The sequence below is a fragment of the Phascolarctos cinereus genome, unplaced genomic scaffold (genome assembly GCF_003287225.1).
Source record: "Phascolarctos cinereus isolate Bilbo 61053 unplaced genomic scaffold, phaCin_HiC Scaffold_4;HRSCAF=312, whole genome shotgun sequence".
Classification (NCBI taxonomy): Eukaryota; Metazoa; Chordata; class Mammalia; order Diprotodontia; family Phascolarctidae; genus Phascolarctos; species Phascolarctos cinereus.
This window is the reverse complement of record NW_027555847.1, coordinates 581,996,995-582,013,761: the sequence shown is the minus strand read 5'-3', so window position 1 is coordinate 582,013,761 and position 16,767 is coordinate 581,996,995. Positions and strand designations below refer to the sequence as shown.

General features: G+C 36.8%; 1 protein-coding gene across 1 annotated transcript in view; it reads right to left on the bottom strand.

Moving 5' to 3' along the window:
• Positions 1–737: 737 nt before the first annotated feature.
• NECAB1 (N-terminal EF-hand calcium binding protein 1) overlaps positions 738–16,767 on the bottom strand; it is a 216,394-nt gene continuing 200,364 nt past the window's right edge. Inside the window, exons 10-13 of the mRNA XM_020972864.2 lie at positions 15,925–16,037; positions 7,473–7,550; positions 5,606–5,697; positions 738–950 (exon numbers count right to left, since the gene is read on the bottom strand). Coding sequence (XP_020828523.1) covers positions 922–950; positions 5,606–5,697; positions 7,473–7,550; positions 15,925–16,037 — 312 coding nt within the window. The 3' untranslated portion in view covers positions 738–921. The remainder of the gene's footprint in view (positions 951–5,605; positions 5,698–7,472; positions 7,551–15,924; positions 16,038–16,767) is intronic.

Below are 16,767 nucleotides of genomic sequence, written 5' to 3'. Positions count from 1 at the left end.
CTGTTTAAAGCATTTTGATGTCAGCTAAAATTTAAAGTGTTTTTTTCTTCACATTAGCATACTATCCCACCAGTTACATGCTGTAATCAAACACAGTATTATTTTGAGCCAGATTATCCTAAAGCATAAACTATTCCCTGGATCCAAATGTGCCTGATTTGTAATCAGGATTTAGAATGTGCCAAATACTCCTTTCTTGGAAGCTACATTAACTCTAAATCAACAACATTACTCATATTACTCATGAGGTACCCATAGTACATTACTTAAAAAGTTCCTTACCAAATGGCACTCTGACTTATCAAGGAATTGTTTATTTACACTTTAGAAAGACCTGGCTCATAATTTGATAATTGACAAACATATTACATCAAAATCTATTTTATGCTCTATGTATTAACTTAGTTAAGTAATACGGAAAAAGTATACACATTTTGGTGCCAGTAACCTTGGGATAGGAATAGGAAATCAGTACAATACAGAATAAACCATTCACACAGAAAGTCAAAGGATCCAGGTTCACAAATAACAAGATTTAACATTTTTGACAATGTATGACCAAAACAGAGTTTATCCAATGAAGAAGTAAAATAATTCCTCTTAAATTTCCTTTTAATGATCTGCAATATATTCATAATTTTGTTTCTGGTAAGAATTTTTTATATCTATACCTTGGAAAAGTACCATACTTTTGAAAACCATATAGTATTTGAGGACAATATATAAACAACATAATTATCATGGAAATAGTTAACAGAAAAATCAAATTTTATCTAAAATTTACACAAGTGAGGAAGGTAGAAAAAAGTACATGTTAAGGGAAACATTGAATTCAAATATATAGTAGATTAATAGCCACACATAAGTACATAATGCTTGTTAAATGTAAACTTCATTGTTTACTTGGAACAATGAAGGCATCTAGTTGTTGTTCAGCACCCACCATGAAGCTGAAAGGAAAAATATAATTTTAGTAATGAAGTCAACTTGATAGTTGATACTTTATTACTCTGTGAAATATCAATACATGAGTGAGAATAAATGATTTCACCTACCCTTCTTTGATGCAGAGGAAGAAAGCCAAAAAAATTCATTATAGCATTTGCTTCACAGCTTGGGTTATATATAATTGCTTACGTGTAAATTAAATAGTAGAAATAAGTGCAAGTCTCACTTCTATGAAGCCTTCCTGGAGTACTTTGTCAAGTTCTGTTTTCTTTCTAGTCTGGTCACCTAGGGCATTTTTCTGTTAACATGATTTTTTGCCATATAATTGTATCTTGCCTTGATTGGTTCACATGAATGTGGTATGTCTTCCATATAGTGATATGCTAAGCTTCTTGAAAATGGAGCCATTCCCCCCCCCACAGAAACAGAACTATATGTTACAGTAACATTAAAAAAAATGAAAGCTAACAGAGAATCAATCATGGAAGAATGCTATAAAAGTTTGTTTTAAGTGAAATCTCCTATTAAGTTCAAATCTGAAATTAGAAATACATTTACGTTACATTGCAGGGGAATTCCCTAACAGATCAAAGAAGGAATTAAGTTAATTACTAGACTGTTAACTAATGCTTTCATAACATTTTCCATTACCCAGGAATTTTCTTCCACCTAAAGATCTTCTGGTTCCACTGGCAAATGCAACAGCTTTCACCCTTGCTTGGCATAGATTATTATTATCATTATTTTTGGACCAATTCTGTGATTTCCTCTGTGTAGGGAACTTCCAGTGAGGAAACTCAGGTATTGATATGTATATATTATTTAAGGTGTCTAACAGAGTTAGCCTCTTCGATCTCAAAATACCAATAGTTTACATATAATGTTATGACTTCAACATGACAATTCCTTAAGTTTAAGGATTCAGATTGTGCAAAATACATTAATATTCTTAATTTATCAATGGTAAAATTTGAAATTCTATACACATGAATTATTTAAAATGTTATGTTTCATATATGCTCTTGAAATGGAGTGGAAGAGACCACTATAGTACAAACAGGTTGAAAAAAAAGTTAGTACACCATGTATCATTTGATGATGACTGGAAATCAGTAGTTACAGATATGAGGGATGACTTGTCACAGGGAAGACATGGCCAGAGTGCATATAACTAGCCAAAACCAGTATTTTGGCAGGTATGTTGTATGAACTTTCTTGTGGTATCTGCTGCCATCTTTACCATTATATGAAATATGTACTAATTAATCTTTCATAATATTCTGTATTTAATATAGAACCAGATATAAAATAAAGGTTTATGATTGGTTGTTCTGAATAATGAATATCTTCTGCATCCCTACCTTTGGCTATCCTCTTGTGTGTCTTCTTTAGGGCCACAGTTAGCAACATATCAAATATTTTACCTACAATATGTGATGTGTATAGCCTATAATAGTTATAAACCAGTAAAATAAATATTAGTTTGTAATTTCATGCCTGTAATAGGGTTGCTTTATTTCCTTATATTGCAGCTTGGTTTTTTTTTGGTTTTTGTTTGTTTGTTTTTTTGGCGAGGCAGTCAGGGTTAAGTGACTTGGCCAGGTCACACAACTAGTGTTAAGTGTCTGAGGCTGGATTTGAACTCAGGTCCTCCGGACTCCATGGCTAGTGCTCTGTCCACTGCACTACCTAGCTGCCCCCATATTGTCATTTAGGCAGCCCAGCTGGCAGTCTTGGCAGTTTTATTGAAAATAAAATTGCTTCCTGGGCTTAAAGAATCACATAAAATGAGTATTTTGTGCTTCTCAGCTGTTTGTTGATGGTGGTCTTATCATTCTTTACACATTTTGGTGTAAGGTTATTAGGTACCATATGCATATATGGTCCATGTATTTGCCAAATGTTTCTGTTTTCTATTTTAATATATATACAGTAATTTTTTTTAAAACTAGCTAATACAAATGGTATGCCTCTTCAGATTTAAATTTTGGCATTTATGCCTTTATGCCAAATTTACTTAAGCTATTGTGCATGATAAACATACAACTGTATGAAGATTCATATTAAAGAAGTTTAACAAAACCCAATAGGAAATCTAATTATTTAAAGCTAATTAAAGTTTTGAAAGTAGTGGTAGGAAATGGGGAACCACCTTAGTATTGATCAAGATTCACTTTTTCCCTTCTTTATCTGTTAACTTGGAATAACCTTAGTTGAAATTAGGAAAACTAATGCTAGATAGCAGCAAAATTTATTAAGCAGCATTAAATCATGTTTATTTGAAGTTGAAAGAGGAAGAGATTCAGTTAGATTATCAGCTGCTTGAGGGCTGTCTTTTTGCCTTTCTTCATACCCCCAGCACTTAGCATAGGGCCTAGCAAATAGTGGCTGCTTAATAAATGCTCATCGACTACAGTTTTTTAGAGGGTAAGATATGTTTTCTTTCTGTGTCAACCTTTCTAAAGCCAGAAACAAAATAATTACTTGAGTAAGACAGTGTGACAATAATATATCTTAATAGTTTATTGAAAATAGCTTTTTATGAAGCAGAGTTGAACCAAGATGCCTGTTAGATTTTTTCAAATTCCTATGTTCTTGCAATACTCTTAATTTTCCTAATCCCTCATTACCTTTCTCTTTTTTCTAAGTTTTTATTTCTATATTTGCTTCACATACCCAGTTGTCATCTATGATTTTTTTTTTGGGGGGGGGCCTAGGCAGTGGGGTTAAGTGACTTGCCCAGGGTCACACAGCTTATAAGTGTTATGTGTCTAAGGTCAGTTTTGAACTCAGGTCCTCCTGAATCCAGGGCCGGTGCTTTATGCACTGCGCCACCTAGCTGCCCCATCATCTATGATTTGTAAGGCATTCAATAGTAATAGCTCATTCAGTAGTAACATGGCTCATTGTGGCGCTCATCTCCTGACCCAACAACTCTCCCAGTGCATATCCATTCTGTTGCCAAGGCCTGTAATTTCAGCCTTTGAAACATCCCTTGCATATACCCCCTTCTCTCTGACATTGCCACCACTCTAGTGTAGGCTTTTATTACCTCGTGCCTGGACTGTTGTAATAGTCTGCTAGTGGTGTCTGCCTGCCTCAAGTTTTTCCTACTATAATCTGTTTTCCATTTTGCCATTGAAGTAATTTTTTGAACACACAGGTCTAATCATAAATTACTCAGACTATTGAATAAACTTCTATTGACTCCAGGATCAAATATAAAATCTAGCCCTCTGTTACCTTTCCAGATATGTACTCTTCAGTCCAGTGACACTGGCTTCTTGGCTGTCCCACAAACAAGACATTCCTCCTCTGTTCTGGGATTTTCTCTGGCTGTCTCCCATGCAGGCCCTCCTCAGCTCTAATTACTGACTTACCTGGCTTCCTTTAAGTCCCAACTAAAATCCCATCTTTTATTGGAAGCCTTGACCAAACTCTTAATTCTACTGCCTTCCTTGTGTTAATTATCTGTAAGTCCTGTACATCGCTTACTTTGTATATATTTGTTTGCATGTTGTCTCACCCATTAGATTGTAAGCCCCTTGAGTGCGGGTACTGTCTTTTTCCTCTTTTCATATCCCCAGCACTTAACACAGTGCCGGCACAAAGTAGATGCTTAATAAATGTTTGTTGATTGATTATTCTTTCTCTGACACATTGCTTGATCCAGGTGGTAGGAAGCAGAAAATGGTTATAGTGGTAAAGATAAAGGACCACGAAATCTTATATCAGTACTCCTGGGATGTTTCAGCTATCCCAAAGATATGTTCCAGGTGTAAAGATGTATAGAAAAATTATAAAACATGAAAGGAATCTATATTACAAACTTTCTCTTCTTATGCCCCCAACATACTTCATTATATTATAATGTTTAAGCCTAATATAGTTATGCTAAAGATGAAGAGTTTCAATCTTAGAATCTTGTTTATTTGCTTCACTAATTCTCACCTTCACCTTCCCTTGAGCTTCGGAGTATCCAGAGTTGTGAGTGAAATTATGAAGCCACAAACTGATTTTAACCACATGCAATATGACTTGCTATTTGAAGCTTATACTTAATATTTAGAAAGAATACCCAGAATTGTGAATTCATTGAGTTTGTTTCCTCCAGGCCAATTTCTGTAAGCAGGAATCTCAAACAGATTTAATTTATCAGGCTCCAGAGATTCCTGATCTGGTTTGAAGGTGAAGTTCAAGTTAGCTTAAGAGAGGCGTGAAACCTTTGGAATATTATATACTTTAATTTTTTTCTTGTTCCCTCCAAACTGTACATTTGAAATTCCATTTCACGAAATACTCATAATGAAAATCTCTCCATAACATTTACAAACTCTAGCCCATCGCCTAATTCACTGTATAAGATTCCAGTATGAGAGAATTGGAAAATCCTTAGTGTTTATTCTAATACCATTTTGACCTATATTGGAATATAAAATAAGCCACTTTTATTTTGTAAAGAAGCATCTGCTTATGTACTGATTCCTGATAATTCTAAGAATCATGGACAAGGCCTTTCCTAAATGGACATTTGAGTTGGAGGGAAAAGATATGAAAAACAAATCATTAGGTAGTATGGAGGAAAATGATAGTACTTGAGGGAGGGGAAGATAAAACAACATACAAAAGCTAAGAAAGGTAAAGACAGCATAGTTACCAGGAACTAGCATAGTAGACGTGAGTTCTGGAGTTTCCAAGAAATCCACATTGCTCCTTTGGAATGCCTTGCTGTAATTCATCTGAAGATGGCTGTATAAACAATTACATGTCAGTGCATTTTCATTTATCTTCTTCATTTTTCCAAAATAAAATACCGCAGAGGCTAAAGTCACATGTACCATAGGATTAGATATGGAAAAAGCTGAACAGGATTTTTTGAAGATCATTTGGCTTGAAAGACTAGTGATATGTGATGATAATCATCAAGAGAATCTGAATTCTCTAGTGGAGGTGGAACACTAGGAAATTCACTTAAGTTTTAGCAAGATTAAGTTTAAACAAGTGGAAAACATCTTGATTAAATATTGGGGCAGACTAGTATATGAGATTGGTAGCTAGGTGGTAAAGTGGATAGAGTTAGAAGGCTCAATTTTGTGGGTTCAAATCTGGCCTCAGACACTAGCAGTGTGACTTTGGGCAAGTCATTTAACAATCCTGTTTGCCTCGGTGTCCTCATCAGGAAAATGAACTGGAGAAGGAAATGGCAAAACATTCTAGTATCTTTGCCAGGAAAACCCCAAATGGGGTCAGGAAGTGTTGGACACGACTGAAAAAACAGCAAAAATCATGTGAGAGTTTTCATTGGAGTTTTCATTTTTTGTTTTGTTTTGCTTTGTTTTTAAACCTGTCCTGAAGAGTTTAGGCTTGCAGGCAAGAGGCTGAAAAAGAAAGAGGTTAAGTGTAGTTTTGTGATCCTTTTCAGCATATTCCTTGTTATATAATGAGACCCATTCTTTTCTAAATTGACAGTCTTCATTATCTAATCTTTTATATAGCCTGAGGGGAAAATATTTGTAGCTATACACATTGTACTTCAAATGCTTAAAAGATGTATGGTACCATTGGTGTGAGTGCAACATAGTTTGCCATTCCTCCATGGCTTAACAGAGGCAATCTTCATGAGGTGCTATGGCCATTAAAAAAAAAAATCACCTAGTGGCCCACCTGAGAAATAGCATCTTCGGTTTAGTTAGGCCACTGAGTAAAGCAATGTGTCACCAGACCTGTATTGGAAACTTTCCAGGTTGCTATAACATGGCAAAACTAATACTTTGCTGATATAACCTTTGAGAACTGCCTCCACAAGACAGAGGCATTGGAGTATGAGGTAGTATGGTGCAGTGGAAAGAATGTGGAATTTAGTGTCAGAAGGCTTAGATTCAGATTCCAGCTCTCTTACTTGTGTGCCTTCATGACCTTGGGTAAATAATCCCCTCTGACCTGATCTTCTCATCTGCAAACTGGGTTTCAACTAGATGAAGTCCATTCCACATCTGACTTACATCAAACATATATAGGTTAAATTGTGTGTGTATGGAGGTGGATGTGGCTTCTTATATTTTGTAAGAAAAAGAAAAATATGGGCTGTTCTCATAGTGTAATACTGTAAGTTTGTTTCAAGGCCAGGAACTACGTGACCACAAGACCAAGGAAACATTGGTGGAGAATCTAGAAAAGTAAGAAGATTTGCAAATGTGAAACCACGAATTTCCAGAAATACTGGATCTGTCTTCATTTCATTTCCATGTGATCTTTTTACTTCCTCAGAAGCATCTGGATTGGGGGGGCCTGGGTAGTTTTGGAGTGTTCATTAAAAACCAACTATAACAGTATCTTTTTCAGGGATATCCTTAGGCAAAATAAAGTATATGATTTTTTTTTCTTTTGCTAGTCCCAGTATTATTCTTTCATTCCTCATAGCTGCCCATCCCCATACCAGGTAATAGAGGTATCTTTCCAGCACTTCTGAAACCACACCTATTTTTTTGGTCTATACATAAAAACTGAACTCACTCTTGACTTACCTATTCCACATGCTGCTGTTCTCCCAGAACTCATAAACTATAAAGCGAGATTCATTTGAAAGTTTCTGAATAGAAACACTGAATTAAAAAAAAATACAGTTAGCTGAAGGATTCAAAGAAACAACGCTAATATCTGTATATATCATAATCATAGTTCACATATTTAGCATACAAAAATCTTGTCAGTGTAAGGTAGTATTCCATTTTATATGTGTGGAAACAGGTTTAGGGAAGAGAATGATCTCAACCATGGCATGTGGATGAAAATGAAAATATTTAGTTTTAAAAATTGTTCCAGATTTTTCTGTTTTCTTTTGGGATCAGGTAGACACAACCTCTAGAAGCAATATGTGGTGTGGAGGGCAGGCTTTAGTGTCCTGAAGACCTGAGTCCTGCTTCTGACATCCTACTATGTGATCAGGGGACATGTCTTAATTGCTTAGTACCCTGGTAAACTCTTGAAGATTATAAATTACAGAAAAGTTGCCAATACGTGTCTGTGGAGGGAATGTTACACATGAAATTGCAGGTCAGGAGAAATGAATCACAACTTTGTAGAGATCAGACATGGTAGCTTTTAGACTTAAAATTGTTAAGTTTAAATTATTAGAAGGTAGCCTAGACTGAATAGGAGACCAACTAAAATAGGAAGAATTGGAGCTCCTCTGTTGGAGAATTGACTACCTTGTTTTGAGTCAGGCTTCTGCAATTTAGGGACAAATGGTATTATCTTTCTTCATTAGGCATAGTGATGTGTTTACAGAGGCTGACTCAAATCCTAAAGTTGGCTTTTGTTCCTATTATGGAAACACTGTGACAGTGATTCTGTCTGAAGACAATTATCATAATTTTTAAAAATTGTCCTGGATCTTAAATTTTAAAATTGGCCCCAGTGCAATATAATAGCTTGGAAGACAACATTCCCCCTAAATTTTAAATTCATAGCTTCCTACCTCCATTTTCATGAGTTACAAATACACAATCTTCAAGACAAGTGAAAGGCTACTTGTTACTAGTTCACTGTTCAGTTCTTAGTACACAATAATCATCAGTAAAGAAATATAAGCAATTAAAAGCTGTAAAATCCTGAAATGGAAGCATCTGATGGCATAATTAATCATGTTTATAATTAGGGTACAATTTATATATGCTGAAATGGGTTTAACTCATTGATGTGAGTGTTCCAGCCAGTAATGCAGAGAATAACCCCAATAAATAGGGTGACTCAATAAATAGTCAAGAAACATTCAGCATTCATTAGAAGGAAGGCACTGTACTATCTGCTATACATGCAAAGGTGAATAAGAAATGAACCCTGCCCTCAAGAAGCTTACAATCTAGCTCCATAAATTTGGCTAATATAAATTAGCCAATAAAGTTAAAATTTAGCTAGTAAAATCTTAAAAAAAAATAAGAATCTTCTATGTACCAGGGACTGTGCTAGGTGCTGAGGATATAAAGATCGAAATAATCCCCACTCTTAAGGAGCTTATGTTCAATGGAAATATGGTTTTAGATCTGGAATGATGTAACTGAGTCTGTCACTTTGCAGTTGAAAGTCCAGAGGGAAATGACTTGCCTGAGGTCAAACACCGCCAAACCACAGAACCTCAAGAGTTGGAATGGACCTCAGAAATCATCTAATCCAAACCATACTAGCTAAGCTTCCCTTCTGGGGCAGCGAGGTGGTCCAGTGGATAGTATTGAGCCTGGAGTCAGGAAGACCTCAGTACAAATCTGGCCTCAGACACGTTAGCCATGTGACCTTGGGCAAATCACTTAATCCTGTTTGCCTCAGTTTCCTCACCTGTGAAATGAGCTGGAGAAGGAAACTGCAAATTACTCCAGTATCTTTGCCAAGAAAACCCTAAATGGGGTCACAAAGAATTGGACATGACCGAGCAATGAGAGTCCCTTCTAGGACATCCCTGATTAGTGGTCATCCAGCCTTCTCTTAAAATTGTCTTGGAGAACTTAGGCTAGAACCCAGAAGTCCAAACTCCTAATTAGGCCAGTGCTCTTTTTACTTATACCTTGTTGACTCACAATATTTTAGTAATAGCACTATTGGTGAAGAGTTCTAGTGATAAAGTTCTCAGAAACTTTTTAATCAGTGTAAAAATAAAATGTCTGGGGATGTGTTGTAGGATATGTATTCCTGCTGCCTCACCTGTAATACATTGTTCTGGAAGATAACAACTCTGAAACTCAATGTCCTGAGTACCCTCTCCCCTTGAGATCTCTTCCTCCCTGTGATTGGAGAGGGTTCAAGTTGGACAGTGGAGAGCTCTCCCAGATCCTCCATTTAAAGAGGGCACGTAGGACAGCTATCACTTCCCAGTGGGCTGCACTCCTCTTGGTCTTTTGTCTTGTTCTCTCCCACATCCTCCAATATTCACCCCATTCTTCTGCTTTCTTATGTGTTGTGTTCCCCCATTAGACTGTGAGCTCTTTGAGGGCAGGGACTGTCTATTGCCTTAGCACAGTGCCTGGCACATAGCAGGTGCTTACTAAATATTTATTGACTGACTGACTCTATTGGGTACACCCTCATTTTCATCCAGGGGGAGTTTTGGTGGTGGAGTAGAGGTTCCCAGAAAGACCCTTGATAGATACCTCTGCCTCTCTTGGTTTAATTCCCTGCTCACAAAAAAAAAAGGAGCTGTTTCCTGGCAGGCCTTGAGACTTCAGGAAGTACAGCCTTCCTCACAGTTTAGTCTAAGCCTTGGTCCCTTTACTTGAAACAAGATCCTCCTCCTCCTCCTCTCCTCCTCTTTCTCTTCTACTATCACCACCATTGTTCCATTGCAAGGAGACCAGAACTTCTCCTAAACTGCTCTTAGCTTAAGATGATTCTTATTAAAACTATTTTTGTTCCCAAATGACTTGTTAATCAAGGCTATCACTTAACACTTATCACACCCTCAATCATTTATTTAAAATAAAATATTTAGAAAGCAGCAAAATGGTGTTATGGAAAGAGCAGTGTCTGGAGAGCTGGCAGAGCAAGGCCCAATCCAGTATCTGCCCCTTGACTAGCTGTGTGACTATGGTTAAATCACTTCATATCTTCATTTCATTTTCTGTGAAATAAGAATAGTTAGACTTGCATTTTGGGTGGTTATAAAATGATAACATAAAATGTCATATGTGAGTTATGTGTTACTTGAATGATGTCTTTCACCATCAAGATTAATATACTTAGATTTCAAATTTTTGGAAATTTTATAGAAGTGATTTGAACAATGCAAAAATGGTTATGTTGTAACATGTACATCATTTATGTGCTTAATTAAGAAATGTAAACACTTTTATCTTGCAGTTTAAAATACTAAAATATTTTTGGTTGTCAATTGTCAGTGGAACTTTTTTCCATCTGCAATATAAATTCATTATTTGAAATGTAGGTCACTGAACACAATCTTATAAATTGAATATCTACTAATGTTTACTTTTAAGACTTAGGGGCATGTTTCTGATCAAAAGGAGCTCATATTTTTCTAAACATGAGTTAGGTGTGAATTGGTAGTTGGGTAGTTGGGAACCATAGTTCTTTTACTATTGTCCTAGGGAGACAATGTCTCTTTTCTAGGTACCCTAAATTGGAAGACAAGTGAGTGTCTTTAAAAGGAAATCATGTACTGATTTATTCTAATTGGGAGATAGACTGAATCCTTACATTCAGAAGATCAGAAAGAGCTAGTCTTGAAAAAATAGCATAAAGAATATTCCAGGAAACTAGATTATGCACATTCTTAGAGACACTTTACTTACTTTATAGATTAGTAAACCTAGGAACTATTTATCATCTATACGACCTTGAGCCTTAGTTTCCTCTTCTGTAAAATAAGAACATCGGATTGTTGTTCCATCCTTTCAGTCATGTCCTTTTTGTGACCCCTTTTGGGGTTTTCTTGGAATGATACCAGAGTAGTTTGCCATTTTTTTCTCCAATTCATTTTACAGATGAAGGAAACTGAGGCAAATAGCATTAAGTGATTTGCACAGGAGATTGGGTTAGATAAACTCAAAGATCCTTTTTCATTGTTTTTTTTTTTAAATAAAGTGATTTATCTAAAAGTGACCACTAGGTGACTCTGTGATACACATAAGTTTCAGATTCAGAGACATCTCCCTCCCAATTGGTCACACGGACCATACACACTGTACATTGACCCCCAATATAGAGATGTCATTTTGATCCTCTGAATATGAAGACAATAACCAGCCAACCACTTTTTCTTTCTACTGCTTTTGCCCAGTTGTTTCTGTTCTATAGGTTTTACCTGTACATATTTATATCTACGTATATTTTCCCATAGGCTAATCTAATATAGGGCAGCCAGGAAAGATGTAACAATAGTGTGGTTTATTTTCTCAGCCTCAAATTTACCAGGAAGAAGCCTTATCAAGTTATTTGCTTACTATTCTTACAAAAATTTCATTCCATTTAGTCTTCCTTGATTTACTCATTTGGTTCATCATAGGATTCAGAGCTGGAAATGACCTTAGTCATCATTGACACCAACACTCTTATCTGGCAGATGACAAGCAGAGTGTGGTGAAAAGAACACTAAATCTAGCATCAAGAAGACTTGGCTTTTCATTTCTGATGAAAAGACCAGAGCTAAACAGAAAATTTGACTTTCAAATACAGGACTCAAGTGGAACATGAAGAGGTAAACAGGAAAGAGAAATCATAAGAGACTTATTAAGATTGAACTGTTTACATTCCTGCATGAGAAAGACGATATTTGTAACTCATGAGAACTTTGTCAGTATTAGGGTAGGTGAAGGAAAAAAATTTATGTATGTATGTATATATAGATAGATAGAGGGCACAGGGTGAGTTGAAGATTAAGGGGTCATATCTGGAGAATAAAATTAAGGGATGAGAGAGGATGATACTCGGAGAAGAAAGGGAGAGGTAGAATGGGGTAAATTATCTCACACAAAAAAAACAGAAAAGTCTCTCACAGTGGAGGGGAAACAGGGGAAGGTGAGAGGGAATGAGGGAATCTTATTCTCATAGGATTTGGCTTAAGGAGAGAATAACATACACATTCAATTGGGTATGGAAATCTGTCTTACCCTACAGGAAAATAGGGGGAGAAGGGGACAAGAGAGCAGGGGGGTGATAGAGAGGAGGGCAGATTGGGAAAGAGGGTAATCAGAAGCAAATACATTTGACAGGGTCAAAAGAAATAATAGAATAAATGGGAGGGCAGGATAGGATTAAGGGAAATAGAGTTAGTTTTTCACAACATGTCTACTGAGGAAGTGTTTTGCATAACTGCACATGTACAACCTATATTGAGTTGCTTGCCTTTTCAATGAGGGTGGGTGGGGAGGGAGGAAGGGAGAAAATTTGGAACTCAAAGTTTTAAAAACACATGTTTTAAAAAAATGTTTTCACATGCAACTGGGAAATAAGAAATACAGGAAATGGGGTACAGAAGTCTATCCTGCTCTACAGGAAAATAGAAGGGGAAGGGGATAAGAGAAGGAGGGGGAGAGACAGAAGAGAAGGCAGACCAGGGGAAGGGGTATTCAGAATGCATGCCATCTTGGGGTGGGGGGGAGGGGTGAGAAATTTGGAACTCAAAAACTTGTGGAAGTGAATATTGAAAACTAAAAATAAATAAATTTATATTAAAAAAAAGACTTGGCTTTAAATCCCAGTTCTGCCACTACTTTGTTACCTTGGGCAAATCCCTAAACCTCCTTGGTCCCCAGTTATTCATTTAAAGTACCTTCTAATTCTAAATCTGTGATTGTGTTGCAATCAGAAAAGTAAATGAGTAGAAAGAATGCTGAACTTGAAGTCAGATGAGACTTATATTCTAATCTTTCCTCTGACACTTATAAAATGGGGATATCTATAGAAAGTATTTCACTATATATAAGGATAAAATGAGATAATGATGTAAAGCAGCAGTTTTCAAACATTTTGGTCTCAGAACTCCTTTTCATTCTTAAAAATTATTGAGGCCCCTTCCCACAAAGAACTTTTATTTATGTGGATTGTGTCTATTAATAAAAATTAAACATTTAGTGTTGTTATGAAGAAAGTTTTGACCTCATGGATGCCTCGAGGGACAGTGCTTTGATAAATATGTCATTTGATCCTTACAATAACCCGGGAGGTAAGTTCTTGTTTTATTATTATCCCCATTTTATAGATGAGGAAACTGAGGCTAAGAGAGGTTAAGTGACCTGCCCAGAATCACAAAGCTAGTGTCAGGGCAGGATCTGAATTCAGGTCTTCCAGATTCTAACTTCATTGCTGTATGACTGTGAAGAACAATAATTTATAGTCATGATGATGATATTTACTCGCCAAGAAAAGATTAAATGTGTGATAGAAAAATGTATATCCATAATGGCTCAGAACTCTAAGGATCATCCTCTAGCTATTTGGAAACTTTACTTACCTGGAAATTCCAAGCCTTTGTTCATGCACCTACCTCAGCTTTTAATTCCTTTTCCCCTCAAACCTAACTTAAGACTCAGCAACATCTTTGAGTTATCAAGGTAGCTACTTTGGGTTCTGTACTTAAGGGGCCCCCATGCTGCTAGCAGTGGGACAGTGACTTAGACAGCAAGGAGAAAAGAAAGTGGTTGGTACTAAAAAGACTTAGGACTCTTAAAAATGCAGTCAGCCTACTAAAAGGGAACAGGAAAATGGGGATAAAGCAGATACATGGCAAAGGATGGGATTCATAGCTATGTAAAGGCATCCTAATCAGCAACCAAGAATGGGACAATCACGTAAATTGAATTAGACTACAGCTGATGGCATTAGTGACCATCAAGGGAATGAATCAAATGGTACATGTGGAAAGTTGAGTTTGAATAGGCTGATTAGTATATTTTCTGGTGTAGGTTCCATTTCTCTGAAGTTCAATTTCAGACAATTGGCTATTTTGGGATAGTCATGATAAAAGTAAGAAATGAGTAAAAGCCCTACCAATCAAAAAGGAGTGAAGAACCACTAACAATCATACTTACCCTGCTAAAGAAGGGGACTAGAATCACAGAATTTCAGAGTCGAAAGGAACCTTAATAGTCATTTAATCTACTTGATTCTAGTATCCTATAGAAACTTCCTTCCTGTTAAAGTATCATATACATGTCATTTATTATGATTATTATAATCTCGTGAAAGCAGTGTTTCAAGATTATTTCAGCAGCTATGTGTAGAGTGAATTCAAGTGACTGGATTGTAGAATTTCAAACTATATGCCATCCCTTCTCCATACACCTCTTAGTTTTTCATTCTTAAATGTATCCCTTGGTTTCTAGTCATACAGTTCAACCCCCTTATCTCACAGATAAGGACACTGAAGGTCAAAGAGGTTATGATTTGCCTGTGGTCATGTAGCTGGTAAATAGGAGAGCCAGGATTTTAAGTTAGGCCCTCTGATTTCAAATCTAGCACTCTTTCTTTCAACTGTTCGTTGTTCAGTCATTTTTCAGTTGTGTCCTACTCTTCTTCATGACCCTGTTTGGGGTTTTCTTGGCAAAGACACTGGAGTAGTTTGTCATTTCCTTTTCTAGCTCATTTTACAGATGAGGAAACTGAGGCAAACAGGGTTAAGTGACTTGCCCAAGGTCACATAGCTAGTGAGTGTCAGATCAGATTTGAACTCAGGAGAATGAGGGTTGGTCTCTATCCACTGTGCCACTTAGCTGCTCTTTCTACTGTACTCTTTATATTAGACATCAATTCTACTTAACTCCAGTGCCTTCCCTCTGTTGATTATTTCCAAATTATCTTGCATGCAGCTTATTTGCACATAGTTGTTTATATGTTGTCTCTCTCATTAGACTGTGTACTTTCTGAGAGCTAGGGCCATCTTTTGCCTTTCATTGTATCCCTATAACTGAGCACAGTCTCTGGCACATGGTAGTGGTAACTGACAGACACCAGCTAGAAAATTTTTGAAGGGGGTAGCTGAAGGAATTTTACAAAATTTTTTTGCAGTTTTTAGCACTTGGAATCTTTACTGGGCCAGACTGCCAAGAGAACAGTTGTAACTTGGTACACTTGTAGTTGAGATATCCCGCGTCTCCCAGGAACAGTTGGGTATCATTCCATCCGGCTTGGCAGAATGCATAGGTGGGACCTTGATGACCCCAAACCCTCTTTTTTTCTTTCACCCAAACCTAAGTCCTGATCTCCACCTGATTCCCCAAGCCTCACATTTCTAAAAATGTGCAATTTATGATAAAGTCAGGGCAGAGACCAAGGGCAGTGTAGGAAATGTTTAGTTAAGAGCTTTAAGCGACAGGAGATAGAAGGCCTCAAGTTGTCAACACGGCTTAAACATTAACTTTTCTAAGAATCTGTTGTAAAAGATGTGCCTTTCATCCGCCTACTTTTATTGAAGATAAAAAGAAATACCTGGCATGCACTATGCGCCTTCCTGGCGTGTGATAGATTACTTACTGTAGGCACCCACTCTGTGAGGAAGCACTTTCCACATACTGTTTCAGAGCCAGGTGGAATTCTTCCAAGTCTTCTTCTACCACAGACATCTGACGCTGAACAAGGAGGATATGCTGTGGGGCATTAAATCAGAACAATGGTTACATTAGCCTGTCCCACCCCTGCTTCCCATGTTTCGATGATGTCTGCTTCCAATTCCATGCTCGTTTGTCAATTAGCCGGGTTGTCTCATTTGTGATGATGTCCTGTCTATTGCTGGTGAATACTCCAACTTGTAAAATGACACAAAAGCTATCACACATAGATATACATACATACATACATATATATATATATATACATATATATATACACACATACACACACACATATACATGCATGCTATATAATGCTTTTATATGTATATATTTACATGTATATATATTTATGTGCATACATACATACCTACATACACACATAGATAGGTAAGTTTTTACTTATATACAGGGTGCCCCAAAGCTTAAATTTTACTTATTTGACACTGCATTAAGACTTTTAGGACACTTTGTGTAGCCACCTTTTAAAATTTTTTCTTTTGGAAAGGCAGTGGATTGTGACTTGCTCAGGGTCACACAGCTAGTAAGTATCAAGTATCTGGGGGCAAATTTGAACTCAGGTCCTCCTGGCCCTAGGGCCAGGTGTTCTCTCCACTGTGCCATCTAGGTTCCCTTCCTAATGAATTTTGTCTCTGCATGTGAGTCATTTACCAAATCTGAGGGTGCCCAGTCTGTGTATCATTTGTAAAACAACTTCAATTTCCCTTTTAGGTGTTTTGGGAAATTGGAGATTTTTCAGGACTTTCCC